We start from the raw sequence: 14,955 nt of genomic DNA on the forward strand, positions 1-14,955 counted from the left end.
CCCTATAATATATATATATATATATATATATATATATATATATATATATATATATATATATATATATATATATATATATATATATATATATATATATATATCTACAGCCGGTCCCTGACTTACGATGGGGTTACGTCCCGATAAACCCATTGTAAGTTGAAAATATCGTAAGTCAAAGATGCATTCATTTAATACATCGAACCTTCCGAACATCAGAGCTTGGCCGAGCCTACCTTAAAAATGCATTGGCTACACATGAGAACCTGCTTGGTTTGTTCAGCTGATTGTCACTTTTCAGTTCTCCAGACCATGGAAAAAACAAATATACCATCAGAGATAGGGAATCCCCCGCCATTGAATGAAAAAGGTCATACATATTCCAGATAATGAGGGAGGTGAATTGGAAACAAGACACCATTTGGTCATCATCTCGAAAAAGTTCCCCAGGGGTGAGGAACGTAGTAACCAAAAATAATTGAAATCAGATAAGCGGTTTTCCATTTATGACAATAAACATTTTTTTCAAGATGGCCGCCCCAGTCGGCCATGCCAAAAATCAATAGGGTTCTTCCTTTTCAGGTGGTACATGCGTGACCCAAATTTCAAATCGATATGGAGAACAGTTTATGAGTTATCGCACTCGCAGCTATAAATGTTGACGGATGGACGGACAGCCGGACAACCTGGGTGACAACAATATCCCCCTTTCGCCATGCGCGGGGGATAAAAAAGACGAAATCGGTCAAACCTGGGAATTAATTCTCGGTTTTAATTATGATAACAATAATATTTTTTTCCAAATGACATCTTTCCGATCTGCCTCTATCAATGGCAACGATTCCGGTACCATTCAACAGAGTTTTACCTCGTGAATCATCCTTTGGTATTGTAATTTTAATCACTCTGAAGGATTTCACGAAACGTCCACAAAACTAAATTCCTTTGTAAAATAATAGGCAGGATCCGAGGGGTGGGCGGGACTGTACGACTGTCAATCAGCCTGATGGGGGGGGGGGGGCGCTATGCATTCGCCTCAATATCGCACATCTGGACATCAAATAACATGTGCAGAAATATCATGCCTCGGGAAATCCCTTGTTTTTCAGTGTTATATTGATGAAAATAAAAAAATAGCGAGGTACGAGTGCTTCACATGGGACACAGGTGATCACGAACCCTCCTCCAATCACCATATCAAGGGAAAAGCAAACTACATGATCAAGAACCTTCTCGAGTCACGTTTTCTCGGCACCGAAATATCGTCGGAATGAAATTCCCGCATCACATCGTATAGAACAGCCAGAACAGCGAATTATCCACTGTGCCTGAAGAATGTTTGAAGCATTGAACTAAAATTAATTGCTGGATGATGAGGATGATGGAGATGCTTCCAGCGACAGGGTCATCAATTTCTCTCTCTTCTGATGAAGCTCGAGTATCTGGTCTTCTCTCGAGTTTCCACTGAATGCGGTTTCTACTAACCCTAACAGCTCACTTTCGCACCATCGTAAAGGTGAAAAATCGTAAGTCGGGGACCGGCTGTATCTATTTCAGATGTATGTATATATATATATATATATATATATATATATATATATATATATATATATATATATATATATATATATATATATACATACATATATACATATATCCTGACTGTCACCCCCCCCCCCCCACCCCTTTTCCTCTCCTTGTAGGAAAGGAGAATAATGACAGTTCAATGAAATTCCCCACCTAATATGTTCTTTATTCACACCAACTTTATATTGAAAAGCAACAGAGCAGGTGAGTAAACCAGTCCAGGTTAAAGACGGTACAGGATACTCTTGAGCTTGGGAAAGAATCGACTTTGATGTTACGAAAGCAACGTGGTTTCACTGTCTTCACTGTATATTAAAAATAAATAGGAAACATAGCTGAAATGCTCACCGATGCTGGACCGTGTGTTGGATCTCTCTATAATGGCTCTCTTGCTGGGGTTGTTCAGCACCGAGCGCTTGGCTAAAGAGATGTCAGCAGTAACCCTTGTGATGGAAATGCTGCAGTGAAGAATGACAGGCCAGGGTACCTTATTGGAAGTTTATCTTATGTTTTATTTTTTTTTAATCTTAGAGGTGAAGAAAGACATTTTCTTTGAAACATTCAATCAGTGAAGCTTGTACCACGCAAAATTACACACAAGTGGCGATGTTCCACTGGCATGAGTTCCATTCAATACGTATAGTTCAAGTTCTTGTACATTAGACAAAATTCTATAATGTTCTGCTTTAGTTGCATTGTACCACGAATAGTGAACATCATGCTCATTCTGGCATATGATGGAGAATTACCTGGGTGTTCCTACACCAGCAAGGCTAGTCTTTCATTCTTCTGACCTGGGTGTGGTTTTTCATGGGTTTAATGGATCAGATAATATGAATTGAAGCTAGAAAAGCACAATTTTGTAATAATATATTTATTCTATCTGTCACGTTTTAAAGTATGTGAGCTTGGAAATCCCACTTTGAGAAGCAACAATGCCAAAAAATGTCACCTCTACTCAACAACTGCTTTCAGCATTGCAAAACATACATTGTTACACTAAAGACTACCAGACCAGCACAAGGAAGTAAGGGGAGGGGGGGGGATGACAGAAAACGTTTATTTTTAGAGAAAACCATGAGCATGAAGAAATGAGTGAATAGAAGAAATATTTGTCTTCAGGGAAGGGGAAAAGATGAAAGAAACTAATGAATAAGGTTGTGCTTCAGTTTAGATTTTGCTATCACCTATCTCCTTACATTCTGGCATTAATAAGATTAGAAAATGGACTTTCTTAGGTTTGTGAATAACAGGGTGCAGCCTCTTCTCTCTCTTCAGACCTTCACAAAATCACAAACTGGTCAAACACTTGGAATATGTCTTTCAATCCAGACATATCTTACACTCTCACTATCTCTCTCCAAAAGAACCGTCTGGGAAACCTCCTATCTATTCCCTTACCAATTCTCTTGAGGAACTCCAGTCACTCAAACTTCTGGGTCTTGCTGTCAGCCATGATCATTCATGGGCAAACCACATTTCAAATTTGGCCTCCCAACCCAGCCGCTGACTGGACATCCTCAGTCATACAAAATCCTTGGCACACCTGAACTCCTATCTACCTATAAGGCCTTCATCTGAAGCTTGGTGGAGTACTGCTTTCCCCTCTCTCTCACCTTTCTCAGTTTGACGCTGTGGAAACCAAGGCCTTCAAGATGATTGGAATCTCCCCCACGATGAAGCTGAGTCTATAGATCTATCACTATGCAATCGCAGACAGGTCAGTGGTCTCTCATTCTTCTACCACCTCCTTTCTGGTCTTGAACTCTCTTCTCTTTCTGTACTTTGTCCCCCCCCCCCCACCCTCCCCAGGTTTCTGCAGAGCACACACGGTCCATCATTAGCCCCCTTCTGGTTAAACTAACTAAATCCAGGATCACTGCTTACCTACATTCATTCGTTCCTCTTTTCTCTCGCCTATGGAACCAACTTCCACATCCTCTTCAATCTCATTCTTCCCTCCAGGTCTTCGAGCCTCGACTATGTATTAAAAAAAAAAAACAGCAATAAGTATAAATTACTCGCTCAACATTACTTACCGTCCCTCAAATCGGTGCTTCAAGAAGTCGAACAGTGCTTTCTGCATCATGTCTGTCACCTTTGAAAAATAAATAGGAAACAGGATGTAAGCCAATGACAAATAATTTTTTTCATCCAATCACAAATTTTGATTTTTAATGTCGATAAATTGAGTTTTGACACCAATACAAGTCGTGATGAGTGTGAAAGTTTCTTCTTATCCTCAATATTAAAGGATCGATGTAGAAAGGTACTGTATTGAGAATAAGCAATTATCCCATTTAATTTTTATATTCAAAAACGAGATCTTTTGTCTTTTGAAAATAGTCTTTTTTCTGGTCAATGTCGTCCCAACACACAGAAGAGACAAAAACAAATATCAATTGTGGAAAGGTTGAACATTGGAATGAGAGATCCATTGAAAAGGAAGGGATGAGAGGTGTGACAAAGTTAATGATTACTGGGTATAAGATCAGTGGGAAATGAAAAACGTTTGAGGCAATAGCCTCCAAAGACAGGAAGGTGACATTAACAAATTTAGAAAAGTATTTTCATGAATTTCTAGCTGAAATAAACTTAATGGTGGAACGACATCTTAAAGTTTGAGAAAAACACAGAAGAAAGGGCATAGGTGAAAAGAAAAAAAGATCTCTATACCTCATATCCTTTCAAAGACGGGCCAACAAGTACCACGGGCCGCATCGAAGGCACCACATCGTAAGGTGGAACGCTCTCGGCCTGTTCACCGCATAGAAGCACAATTCCATTGGGAGGAAACGGTGAATAGTCAGGTCACAAACAGCTAATGCAAGCTGGACAAGCAAATTTTACTTGAAGAACACTGCCATTTTGTTCTTGATGGCAAACAAAAAAAAAACAAACAAAAAAAAAACTTGAAGAAGCTCATTTACAGGATCAACTCTTGAATGTGCAACAAAAAAAAACAGATAAGCATTGTCAAATAAAAACATAATTTGCATGCAAAACCACAACTTGTAAAGCAGCACAAGCAGCCAAGGCAGATTAAATAATTTGCTCCCTGAACAACGATTATATAAATACTCCACCAGAGAAGACATGCACACTCACCAGTTTCTGTTTTTGCTTAGCTAGATGAGCAAGCAGAATAGGCATAGGAAAAGAGGACAGTGTTTTGGTTAAGAAAAGACAGAAATGCAGCATCTTTCACACAGGCAGATCGAGCACATGCTATACCATCTTTGGTCGGTGCAAATGATACATCGCCCACAGCGGCTTATCCAAATAGGCCCACAGGAGTAATCTAAATTTATTTACTAACAATGAAAAAAGTATGGGATAAACAGGAGGTAGAGCAGTACAGGGGGAGAGTGAAATAAATCTCATGATGGAAGTTGGGGGGGGGGTACCAGATTGGGGGGGAGTCAGAGCGCTCAACAGGAGGGCAGAATCAGAGTGCGCAATGGGGTCTGAGGAGTTAAAATGCCTGACGGAAAGGGAGCGTCAGAATGTCTGACTAGAGGGATGTTGGAGTTCGAGCACCTGATCTGGGGATGGGGGGGAGAGGGAGAGTCAGAGCACCTGGCAGGAGTGAGTTGGAGGCGTAGCAGCAGAAGAGGGGAGGCAGACTGGCAGAAAGGGGGAGGTAAAGTGGCAGAAAGGGGGAGATAAAGCGGCAGAAAGGGGGAGGTAGAGCGGCAGAAAGGGGGACCCAGAGCGGCAGAAAGGGGAAGGTAGAGCGGCAGAAAGGGGGAGGTAAAGTGGCAGAAAGGGGGACCCAGAGCGGCAGAAAGGGGGACCCAGAGCGGCAGAAAGGGGGACCCAGAGCGGCAGAAAGGGGAAGGTAGAGCGGCAGAAAGGGGGAGGTAAAGTGGCAGAAAGGGGGACCCAGAGCGGCAGAAAGGGGGAGGTAAAGTGGCAGAAAGGGGGACCCAGAATGGCAGAAAGGGGGACCCAGAGCGGCAGAAAGGGAGAGGCAGAGCGGCAGAAAGGGGAAGGTAGAGCGGCAGAAAAGGGGAGGCAGGATGGCAAAAAGCAGAAGGGAGTGAGGAGCAGAAGGAGGGTGGGGTAGAGCAACAAAAGGGGATGAGGATGAATGGAGGGAGGGGCAGAGCAACAAAAGAGGACGAGGAGGAATGGAGGGAGGGCAGAGAGACAAAAGAGGATGAGGAGGAATGGAGGGAGGGCAGAGCAACAAAAGAGGATGAGGAGAAATGGCAGGGAGGGAAGAGGAGGTGAAGCTGCAAGGATAAAGGTAAATTAACTGTACAAAAAGGAGGTAAATTAACAAGAAACACAAACAGACTGTGAAACCGTAAAGCAACTTTGATAAAGATTCCAGATTTCAATAAAAAGTTTTCAACCATCTATAAGCTGATGGTACATCAACGAAAATGTTCCAAGTGCAACTGCAATGTTATGCAGGCGGGTGGTTTGCACAGGCCAAAGATGTTTCCACATGGGGGTCATGGTCCCCTAAGGGCATCACCCCTGTGGTTACCTTCTTAAAGAAAAGAATTCGTTTTGTGTTTGTCATGGGTCCCGCGACACTGCTAAGGCCATTTTTGGGGCCACGCTGACCCTGTGGCACCTCGCACTCCTCAGCCTCGGGACTCGTTCCATCAACATCACAGGCTAATGTGCACAGACGGAATGTGAAGTGAGGCGACAACAGGGTAAAGCGTGGAAAATGGACATAAATGTGAGAACAAAATGTGGGCTCAACGTAACATGAAATATTCAGAACAACATAGGAGGAAAAAATAAACATGGAATGGTTGGACTCTCTCGATGGCAGTGTTGGACGACTTAAGACATTCATTACAAATAAAGAAACTTATGAGGCATTGGTAAGGAAAAAACGGCAGGTCATTGAGGGAAAGGTAAATTCCGTGCACAAGGTTGGAGGTGCGAGAGAAAAAGCAAGTTCCAACAAAACGCTGGAAGGGATGACGTGAGTGCCATGCATCAATGATATTAGTGGTCAGGGTTAGACAATACGAGACAGGAGCAGAATAGGTTGCACATCATACATGACTGAAAATGGGAAAGCCATGGGTCTGGAGGTAATAAAAATTCAAGGTGATTCAGTGAACATATCAGTTAACCACACTATTATCAGCAATTTGGTTGATTTCATTGTTTTAGTCATTGTTTCAGATTGTGTGGACAGACTTTAAAATCTTGTATTATACAATTTGTCTCAGGTTCTAATACCCCTGTCCATCACAAAATATACGTAAATGTTTTAATATGTTCATGCTCTTCAATGAGCCACAAACACTGTGGATTAATTGTTTTTTGAGCCATTCGGCTTTTGAGCCACAGCACCAAGCGAGTTGTGCGGGTCATGCCGGGTCAATTTTGAGCCATTTTTAAATGCTTGAGCCATTAAGGATCAAGATCCGTTTTATAATACACTGGTCATGAATCATAAACGAACAAACATTGAAGTGTTGTGGAGGAATCACAAGGACAGAGGAGTTAGCAGAAAACATGTGGTTTTGATGGAGACTGACAAACAGTTTCACACAGAGCAACATGAAGTAGTCAATCAAAAAATAAAAAATCAACTTCAAAGACTGGCCTGGCAGGATAACCTCGAGGTATGCACACTCGCCTCTGAGCTATCTAACCAGGGTTAGAATCTCGGTCCAGCTGTAAATTGTCATCTTGGTGCTTCTCAGGCAGAGTGATGTATGGTCCATCGAAAGGATGTTAAACTAGGCGTGCCGTCTGTCGGCATTAGTTGGTGGACGTTAAAGCTACCAGGTGTCCTTCAAAAAGAGTCGGGACGTTATCGCCGGCACCCTGAATTTTTTTTTATAAATTCTGCACACTCAGCCGAGTATCGAGCTTTGAAGTGGCGATCATCTAAAATTGCAAACCTCAGCAAAGAAACTGCTTCCGTAGAACCGATGATTTGTATGGAGAATGGTACCTGGATGAAAATCATTTTCAAGGAACATTGTTGCTGCCTTACCATCTCCAAATTGTATTCTCATGTGTGTTAGCTGAACCCCTTTCACAATAAAACACAAAAACTTTCGCACCCAACTCGTTACATTTTGGAAATGAGAGAACAACCTGTCAGGTTATTTCTCGCAGAATTGGCATCTTTTTTATGACTGGTAATACCCCTCACACAAGGAGCAGTGCTATGCCATACACATTTACATATGGAGTACCGGTGTCCTCTCTCAACCCTAACCCTCCTGAGACTATGAATTTGTTTATCACCGAAAACCTCCCTGTGCACAACCAGCGGTTCATTAGTGCATAGAAGACACACACATGCATGCACGCACGCACGCACGCACCACACACACACACAACCTAAAATTATAATACGACTGTAGCTACAGAGGTGGGGGTGACCCAAGGCTAATAAAAAAGGCATCTTATTTCAGAGACACTTTGCAGCAACTGCAGCTTCAAATATTTTTTAACATTAATCTCAGGCACATGTTGGGGAATATATACAATGACATACAGGACAAAGATCAGTGAATATTGGTGTCATTAAACATTGATTACAAGAATATTAATAGACGATGGACAAATAAATGTACTATATGGCATTTTAACCTGGGTTCCCAGCATCATGGGCCATGAGTCCAGATGGGAATGCTAAACAGACCAATGAAATGCGTCTCTGGCCTGTCTTGGCACTAGTACTTTGAAACTTCTGCCAAACACACACACTCCCTAACTCCTCTCATGTTGGACTGGATTGATACTCTCTGACCGAATCAGATTTTCCTCCTGCCCTATCATGCACCCAGGTATCTTTCCGTGCCGTTCTTTCACAGCACCAAGCGAGTTATGCAGGTCACGTCAATCAGCTCCGTCCGATAAGCTTTCCATTTGAGGTGTCGGCTCACTAGGTAAGGATTTAGGAGGGTTTATAAATATAACTGTAGCTGGCAAAAGAAGGAGCTAACAGGTCTGCGGAAGTTTGTTACCCGACCTAATCTATCTCCATTAACATGTGTTATATATGGAGATATATCTCAGATAGAGCCTCTTAACTGGAATGATGACTATGAACCCATTTGCCACACTGGCACTTGCTGTAATGTTCCAACCAATATGGGGAGCCTGCTATCTATTTATTGATCTCTTGTGGGACTGCTTTCCAGTCCAACTGTCGAAGGGAAGGACGCCATGGGATCTTTAACATCCGCCAACTAATGCTGGCAGATGGGATGCCTGTTTAACATCAATCCGAGGGATGGCACATCAATCCGTGATGCACCGGGACAACGGTTTATAGTTGGGTCGGGATTCAAACCCAGGCTAGACAGCTTAGAGGAGAGTGTGTGTACCTCTATGCCATCCTATCCGCTCAGACCAACCATGGCTCATTCACAAGGGATTGAAAATAAAATACAGCCCCTGTAGGCTTATTGATACTGTGAGTATCAGCATAGCAGGTGACTGCTGCTAACAGTGGGCCGTTCTGTTGCTTTCTGCAGATTGCAACTAAAGCTGCAAATTATATTTTAACTGTAATGCTTGCATCTTATGACAGGGCTGGCCAGCGAGCTTCGGCCTGAGAGGTATATATGCACTTGCCTTTGAGCTGTTTAGTCTGGGGTCAAATCCTGAACCCAGCTATAAACTCTCATCCTGGTGTTTCAAATGTAAGGTGGTGAATGTGTGTGCCACCTATCAGAAGGGTGTTAAGCCGGAGGACGCATCTGCTAGCATTGATTGTTAGTGGATGTTGAAACTCCCATGTTGTCCTTCTTGAAGGGTGGGAGAGTTATCACGAGCACCCTGAACAAATTACAAATTCCTGACACCTTTCGTCGAATGCCAGGGTTGACCAGCCAGTTCCTGAAAGACTTGGGCCCCGCAAAGTGGGAGCAATTGAGGTCGTTAAAGTAGTCGCAGTAGTCGTCATCGTAGTAGTAGTAGTAGTAGTAGTAGTAGTAGTAGTAGTAGTAGTAGTAGTAGTAGTAGTAGTAGTAGCAGCAGCAGCAGCAGCAGCAGCGATGACACAATTATCGTAAAGCAAAGTGATCAACTCACCATCACGTACAAAATGAAAAAGTCAAATTGAATATCACAATGAAAAATTAGTCTTGATTGTAAAGGCTAATATCGGTCTGATCAGTGGAGAGGTGGAACAAGGGATGTTGTCAATATAACATTGATGGAAGTATGCAAACTTCTGTGGGAAGCAAGGTGAAGTCGGTGGTTCAAGAATTACCCCTTAAATTGGAGCAAAACCCACCCCCCCCCCCCAAAAAAAAAAACAGACATGACAAAAAAACAGAAAGAAAAAATAAAAATCAACCCTACCAGTGCAGCAGAATCCAATAAAATTAACATACATATTCACGTTAAAAAGCAAATTGGTGCTAATGAGGTCAATTACAGAATCACTTTCGAAATGAAATGACATTCTGGTGGGTCTGAGATATAACCATGTTAATTTCACTGCAGAACTGTGAATGCTATTGCTTCAACTTCATTGAAAGTCGTCGATTCCATGAGAAAACAACAATGACACTCGGCAGAGCACGTACCTCTGCCAGGCTGAACGGTTTACATTCTGTATCCCAATGATAGGCCAGATCTGCATCCTGACCTTAACTAAAATCTAATCGGTTTGTTCTTGTCACCTACCCAACTCACCCACTAAGTTTGATCTGAATCCGTCCACAACTTTTTGAGATAGTATGCTTTATATCGTTTTTAGCCCAAATCCTCAATGGTGAAGAATCACTTTAAAATTTTATTGGATGTGGATCTTCACCAAGATCTATTCAATTCGTCCTTAGCACACACCCTACCTCTCCACCAAGTTTCGTCCAAATCCATCCATAACCTTTTGAGATATCATGCACACAAACAAACAGACAAACAGGGATGAAAATTTCATCTCCATTCAACTTTTGTTTTTTTTGTATACCTTGTCGCGGCTCATATGAGAGCTAACACACAACACACGACAAGGAGTATCATAAGACAAGAGTGGCAGGAGTGGGAAGGACAAAACAGTGGGGAACAGAGACATTAGGAGATCTGTGGAAGGGAGAAGGATGGGACGGGGAACACGGGGTATACACGATGGACATTACAGGGACTTTCCTGGAATGAAAGCAGGGAATTTGAAGGAGGTGGGTTTGGGGTGGAATAACGGGGGTAGAAAAGATCGAGGATTTGGATGGGGGATGATAAGAGGTGGTGGTGAACAGCTGTTTTGAAGGCCTGGAGGGAAGAATGGGATTGAACAGAGTGAGGGAGTTTATTCCAAAGGTGGGAATAAAGAGGAATGAAAGAGGGAAGGTGAGCAGTGATTCGTGATTTTGGTAGTTTTACCAGAAGAGAGATGTTGGTGGACCTTGAGCGCCCTGCGGAAATATGGTGGGGACAAATCGCAGACAGAGAAGGGGGGGCGAGACCGGAGAGGAGACGGTAGAAGACAGAAAGACCACCGACCTGCCTGCCGTGAGAGAGTGAGAGGCAGAAAAACTCAGTCTCCTCGCGGGAGATACCAATGATCCTAAATGCCTTGGTTTCCACAGCGTGAATCCGAGAAAGGTGGGAGGCAGGAACACCAGCCCAGAGGAGAGAGCAGTACTCCATCAGGCTGCGGACAAAAGCTTTGCATGTGGTCAAGAGCTCAGGTGGGCCGAGGAAGTACTTTGCACGACGGAGGATTCCCAGTCGGCGACTGCCTTTGGAGGCAAGGTTGGAAATGTGGCTTTCCCAGGAAAGGTCATGGCAGATAGTGAGACCCAGAAGCTTGAAAGAAAGGACTTCTTCCAGAGGATTGTTGAGAATGTTGGGGGGGGGGGGTTCCAAACGGTCCTTTCGGAGAGACATAGTGAGAGTGTGAGATTTGTCAGGATTGAAAGACATGTTCCACGTGTTGGACCAGTTAGTGATTATACCTAGATCTGCAGTGAGCGAAAAAGCTGCTGCTTGCCGGTCTGAGGGATGACCGATGGTACGGCAGAGGGTGGAGTCATCAGCAAAGAAATAAAGAGGATTTTCCAGAGTCGGAGAGATCATTGATGAAAACCAGATAAAGAACAGGGCCTAGAACGCGACCTTGAGGAACTTCGGTGATTGAGATAATTAACAGGACAAAACATGATTGTAGATCACCCTACCCCCTTTCTTCAAATTTCCACTCAACTCCATTTTCCCTCTGCAGCAAACGAGGCCCATTGATGAGAAAGGAACAATGCAATTAACAACAGAAATTATTCGTGAGGGATTGAAAACGCAAACCTTTTTTTTTTTTTTTTTACAATCGACGAGAGAAAGTCAAATAATGTTCGTGATTCGATGTTCCTATCTGAGCTGGCAACTCATGATTCTGAGAACCCAGGTTCAAATACTGTAAAGTACTATATACTGTGTTGATTCGGGTATGGGAGCATGCGCCAGAGCAGCGCGTCGCTGCGTGTGTTGATTGTGTCTTTGACTTGTCCTCAAATTTCATGTAAACTTACACCAATATCTCTTACTGTCCTTTTAATCGCCATGAAAGTTCACTAACATCTAATGTTCTTGTCCGAGGTGTGATACGGTTGATGCATTTAACTCTTCCGTGAGCTGTAGGATTCCTGGATAAAGAACAAAGCCTGAATTTGTCTATATCTCATGTTATCAAGGGTAAGAATGACAATGATTTACACAATAACAATATACTGTATGAAAATATCCACTCCATATCGACCTGCTGCAGTTCATATACATCCTTACTGGAAAGTTTGTGTATTCACACTTTCCTTTCACTGCCTTAATTCCCCAACCAATTGCAGGCAAACTGACCAGTAGTGGGTGGTGTTGTGCGGCCAGATGGGACTCCTCCAGGTCTTCTGCAAGAAATAAAAGAAAAATTAATAAATTGAAAAAGCAGTACTGTGAGTGAGATCATCACTCGCCCAGGTAAGAACATCTAATATTTTAACTACCATCTGCTAAAAACTATCTAATATCAAATTCCCCCCTTTTAAGTTCTTTTCTTGATGTCAGAAGAGAGTTTAGATTATTAGAAACACCACTGGTGGTGTTAACATTCATATAATATCATTCCTTTCGTACCGTAAATTAATTCAACGGAAAACAGGGGCTCAAACTCAGGACCCTTAAGGTCCCAAGCCAGCCACCCTAACCTCTAAGCCAACACCAGCCAATAGGTGTTAACACTGCTGAAGTAGATTGTCGACATAGTCAAATAAAGTCAGATGGATTAACTGTTAAACCATGATCGCTTGCAGTTAATTATTGGCAAGAGTTTCGGAAACCTTGTATTCAAAACATCTTTTGTATTTGCACTTGTAATACGATAGTACAATCATTATCGCTATCTCAAGAGTTTCATTTCTTAACAATACGTCTCCACTGCAAAGGTTGGATGTCATGGTCAGACAAAAAAGGGCAATTGTTTTCTTTTCGGTACGAAACTACGTGACATGTACAATTTTGAAGCAAAATATTTTGATTCTATTACCAGTGAACATAACTAAATCGCTGATAAGTCACAAAGCACAGAATTGGCATTTAGTATGTTTTGGAACAAACTTCACTTTCTCCTGATCATCATTATGAGATGGAAAGTAATTTTACAGGTATGGATCTTCACTGCGCATAGCAGCCTGTTGTTGTTGCACATAGCTGACCCCAAGTGACAGGCCTTAACATGCATGTGATCGGCACTTCCCCACCAAAAGTCTTAGGATCCTCTTTACTTGTAAGTATCCTGATACATAAACATGATCACAAGGTCTGCCTTCAAGAAGAGATCACAAGGTTTGCCGTCCCTCAGACGGACGTTACGCTGGATGTCCCATCTGCTGGAATTAGTTGAAGATCACGTGGTGTGTTTTGTGAAGAGGAGGCGAGTTGTTGCTGTCACTCTGGCAAATTTGAAAATCCTGCCCAAGTTAGCTACGATTGAACGTCAGCCTGGCCATCTGGTTTGTGGAAGACTTCGGCCATACTTCCCATTTGGCGATCCCACAAGGTTGGATTCATCGGAGTCATTAAAGAAGTAACAGTCGTACTCGTGGTAAAACAAGAAGTTAAAAGATAAATTCGATAATTTATTGATTGTGGTCCAGCGAGTTGTTCAAGTTTATATTCATTTTGATTTTTTTTTTTTTTTTAAAGACCATCAACTTGTTTTTCTTGTGTAAATATACTCAAGAGTAAATAGACGATGATGACAATGATGACAACGATGACAACAACTAACAAACGTTTAACGACCATTTCTACATTTTTCTCTTCATGCGATTGGTCGAATGATAGCATTCCTTCAAACACATCTATCCACTGCATCAGTTTCGTGCAAACCCAAACATTCCATATCTTTCTTGCCAGTTTCAATCCATGTCTTCTATCATATCATTCTCATCTCAGTTATTTCCATTCTTTTTACATGTTTGATTACAATTGCCCACGTTTCACTTTCATACATCAATACCGGTATGATACAGGCTCTATAAACTCGAGCTTTTATACATAATGGAACGTTTCTGTGCTTCGTGATACCACATCGTTGTCTCTACTTATTCCAGGCTGACTATTATTATTGATCGAATGGCTAATTCTGCTCCTCCCGATGCCTCTGTCATGTCTCCATGGTAACAGAAACTTATGACCGTTTTTAAATTAAATTCTGAGCTCAGGAGCACATTTCCTTTTGTTCCTCATCTTTTTATTCACATGATTGATCCACACATCTTTAACATCCGAAAATCCCAGCTGTTTTTTTAAACCAAATTTTCAGTAAAACCGACATTGAACTAAATAATTTCAGCAGTGTGTGTGTGTGTGTGTGTGTGTGTGTGTGTGTGTGTGTGTGTGTGTGTGTGTGTGTGTGTGTGTGTGTGTGTGTGTGTGTGTGTGTGTGTGTGTGTGTGTGTGTCTGCGACCGCTGTTTCTCGACAACCACTGGTCCAATCTAATTGAAACAATGCCCCAATCCAGTCGTCGTTTACGAGAGCGAAGGAACGAAGCTGCGTGCCATGCTCGTGCAATGGAATCGGACGAAGCACGAGCTGCTCACTTGACACGCGACGCTACGCATGTGACAAGGCGTCGTGCAGCTGAAACGGATGAAGCACAAGCTGCTCGCTCGGCAGACAACACTGGACGCGAGGCAAGGCGTTGTGCAGAAGAAACGGATGACGCACGAGCTGCTCGCTTGACACATCACGCTACGCGCGTGACAAGGCATCGTGCAGAAGAAACGGATGAAGCACGAGCTGTTCGCTTGACACACGACGCTACATGCGTGACAAAGCGTCGTGCAGCTGAAACGGATGAAGCACGAGCTGCTCGCTTGACACGTGACGCTACGCGCGTGACAAGGCATCGTGCAGAAGAAACGGATGAAGCACG

At 42.7% G+C, this 14,955-nt stretch overlaps 1 protein-coding gene across 7 annotated transcripts in view; it reads right to left on the minus strand.

Moving 5' to 3' along the window:
* The window catches only part of LOC147032012 (voltage-dependent L-type calcium channel subunit beta-1-like), a 222,713-nt gene that overhangs the window by 31,886 nt on the left and 175,872 nt on the right, over positions 1-14,955 (minus strand). For 6 of the 7 annotated variants that reach the window (XM_085869264.1, XM_085869263.1, XM_085869262.1 and 3 more), the window contains 5 exons: positions 12,379-12,425; positions 6,083-6,216; positions 4,261-4,341; positions 3,624-3,682; positions 1,933-2,042 (listed from right to left, as the gene is read on the minus strand). In XM_085869264.1, the coding sequence (XP_085725390.1) occupies positions 1,933-2,042; positions 3,624-3,682; positions 4,261-4,341; positions 6,083-6,216; positions 12,379-12,425 (431 nt within the window). Of the gene's footprint in view, positions 1-1,932; positions 2,043-3,623; positions 3,683-4,260; positions 4,342-4,692; positions 4,713-6,082; positions 6,217-12,378; positions 12,426-14,955 lie in introns of all 7 variants that reach the window. The other variant, XM_085869265.1, reaches the window with a different exon arrangement.

Source organism: Eptatretus burgeri, chromosome 2, assembly GCF_056783735.1.
Source record: "Eptatretus burgeri isolate ZD-2024b chromosome 2, Ebu_testis_v1, whole genome shotgun sequence".
NCBI classification, from domain to species: Eukaryota; Metazoa; Chordata; class Myxini; order Myxiniformes; family Myxinidae; genus Eptatretus; species Eptatretus burgeri.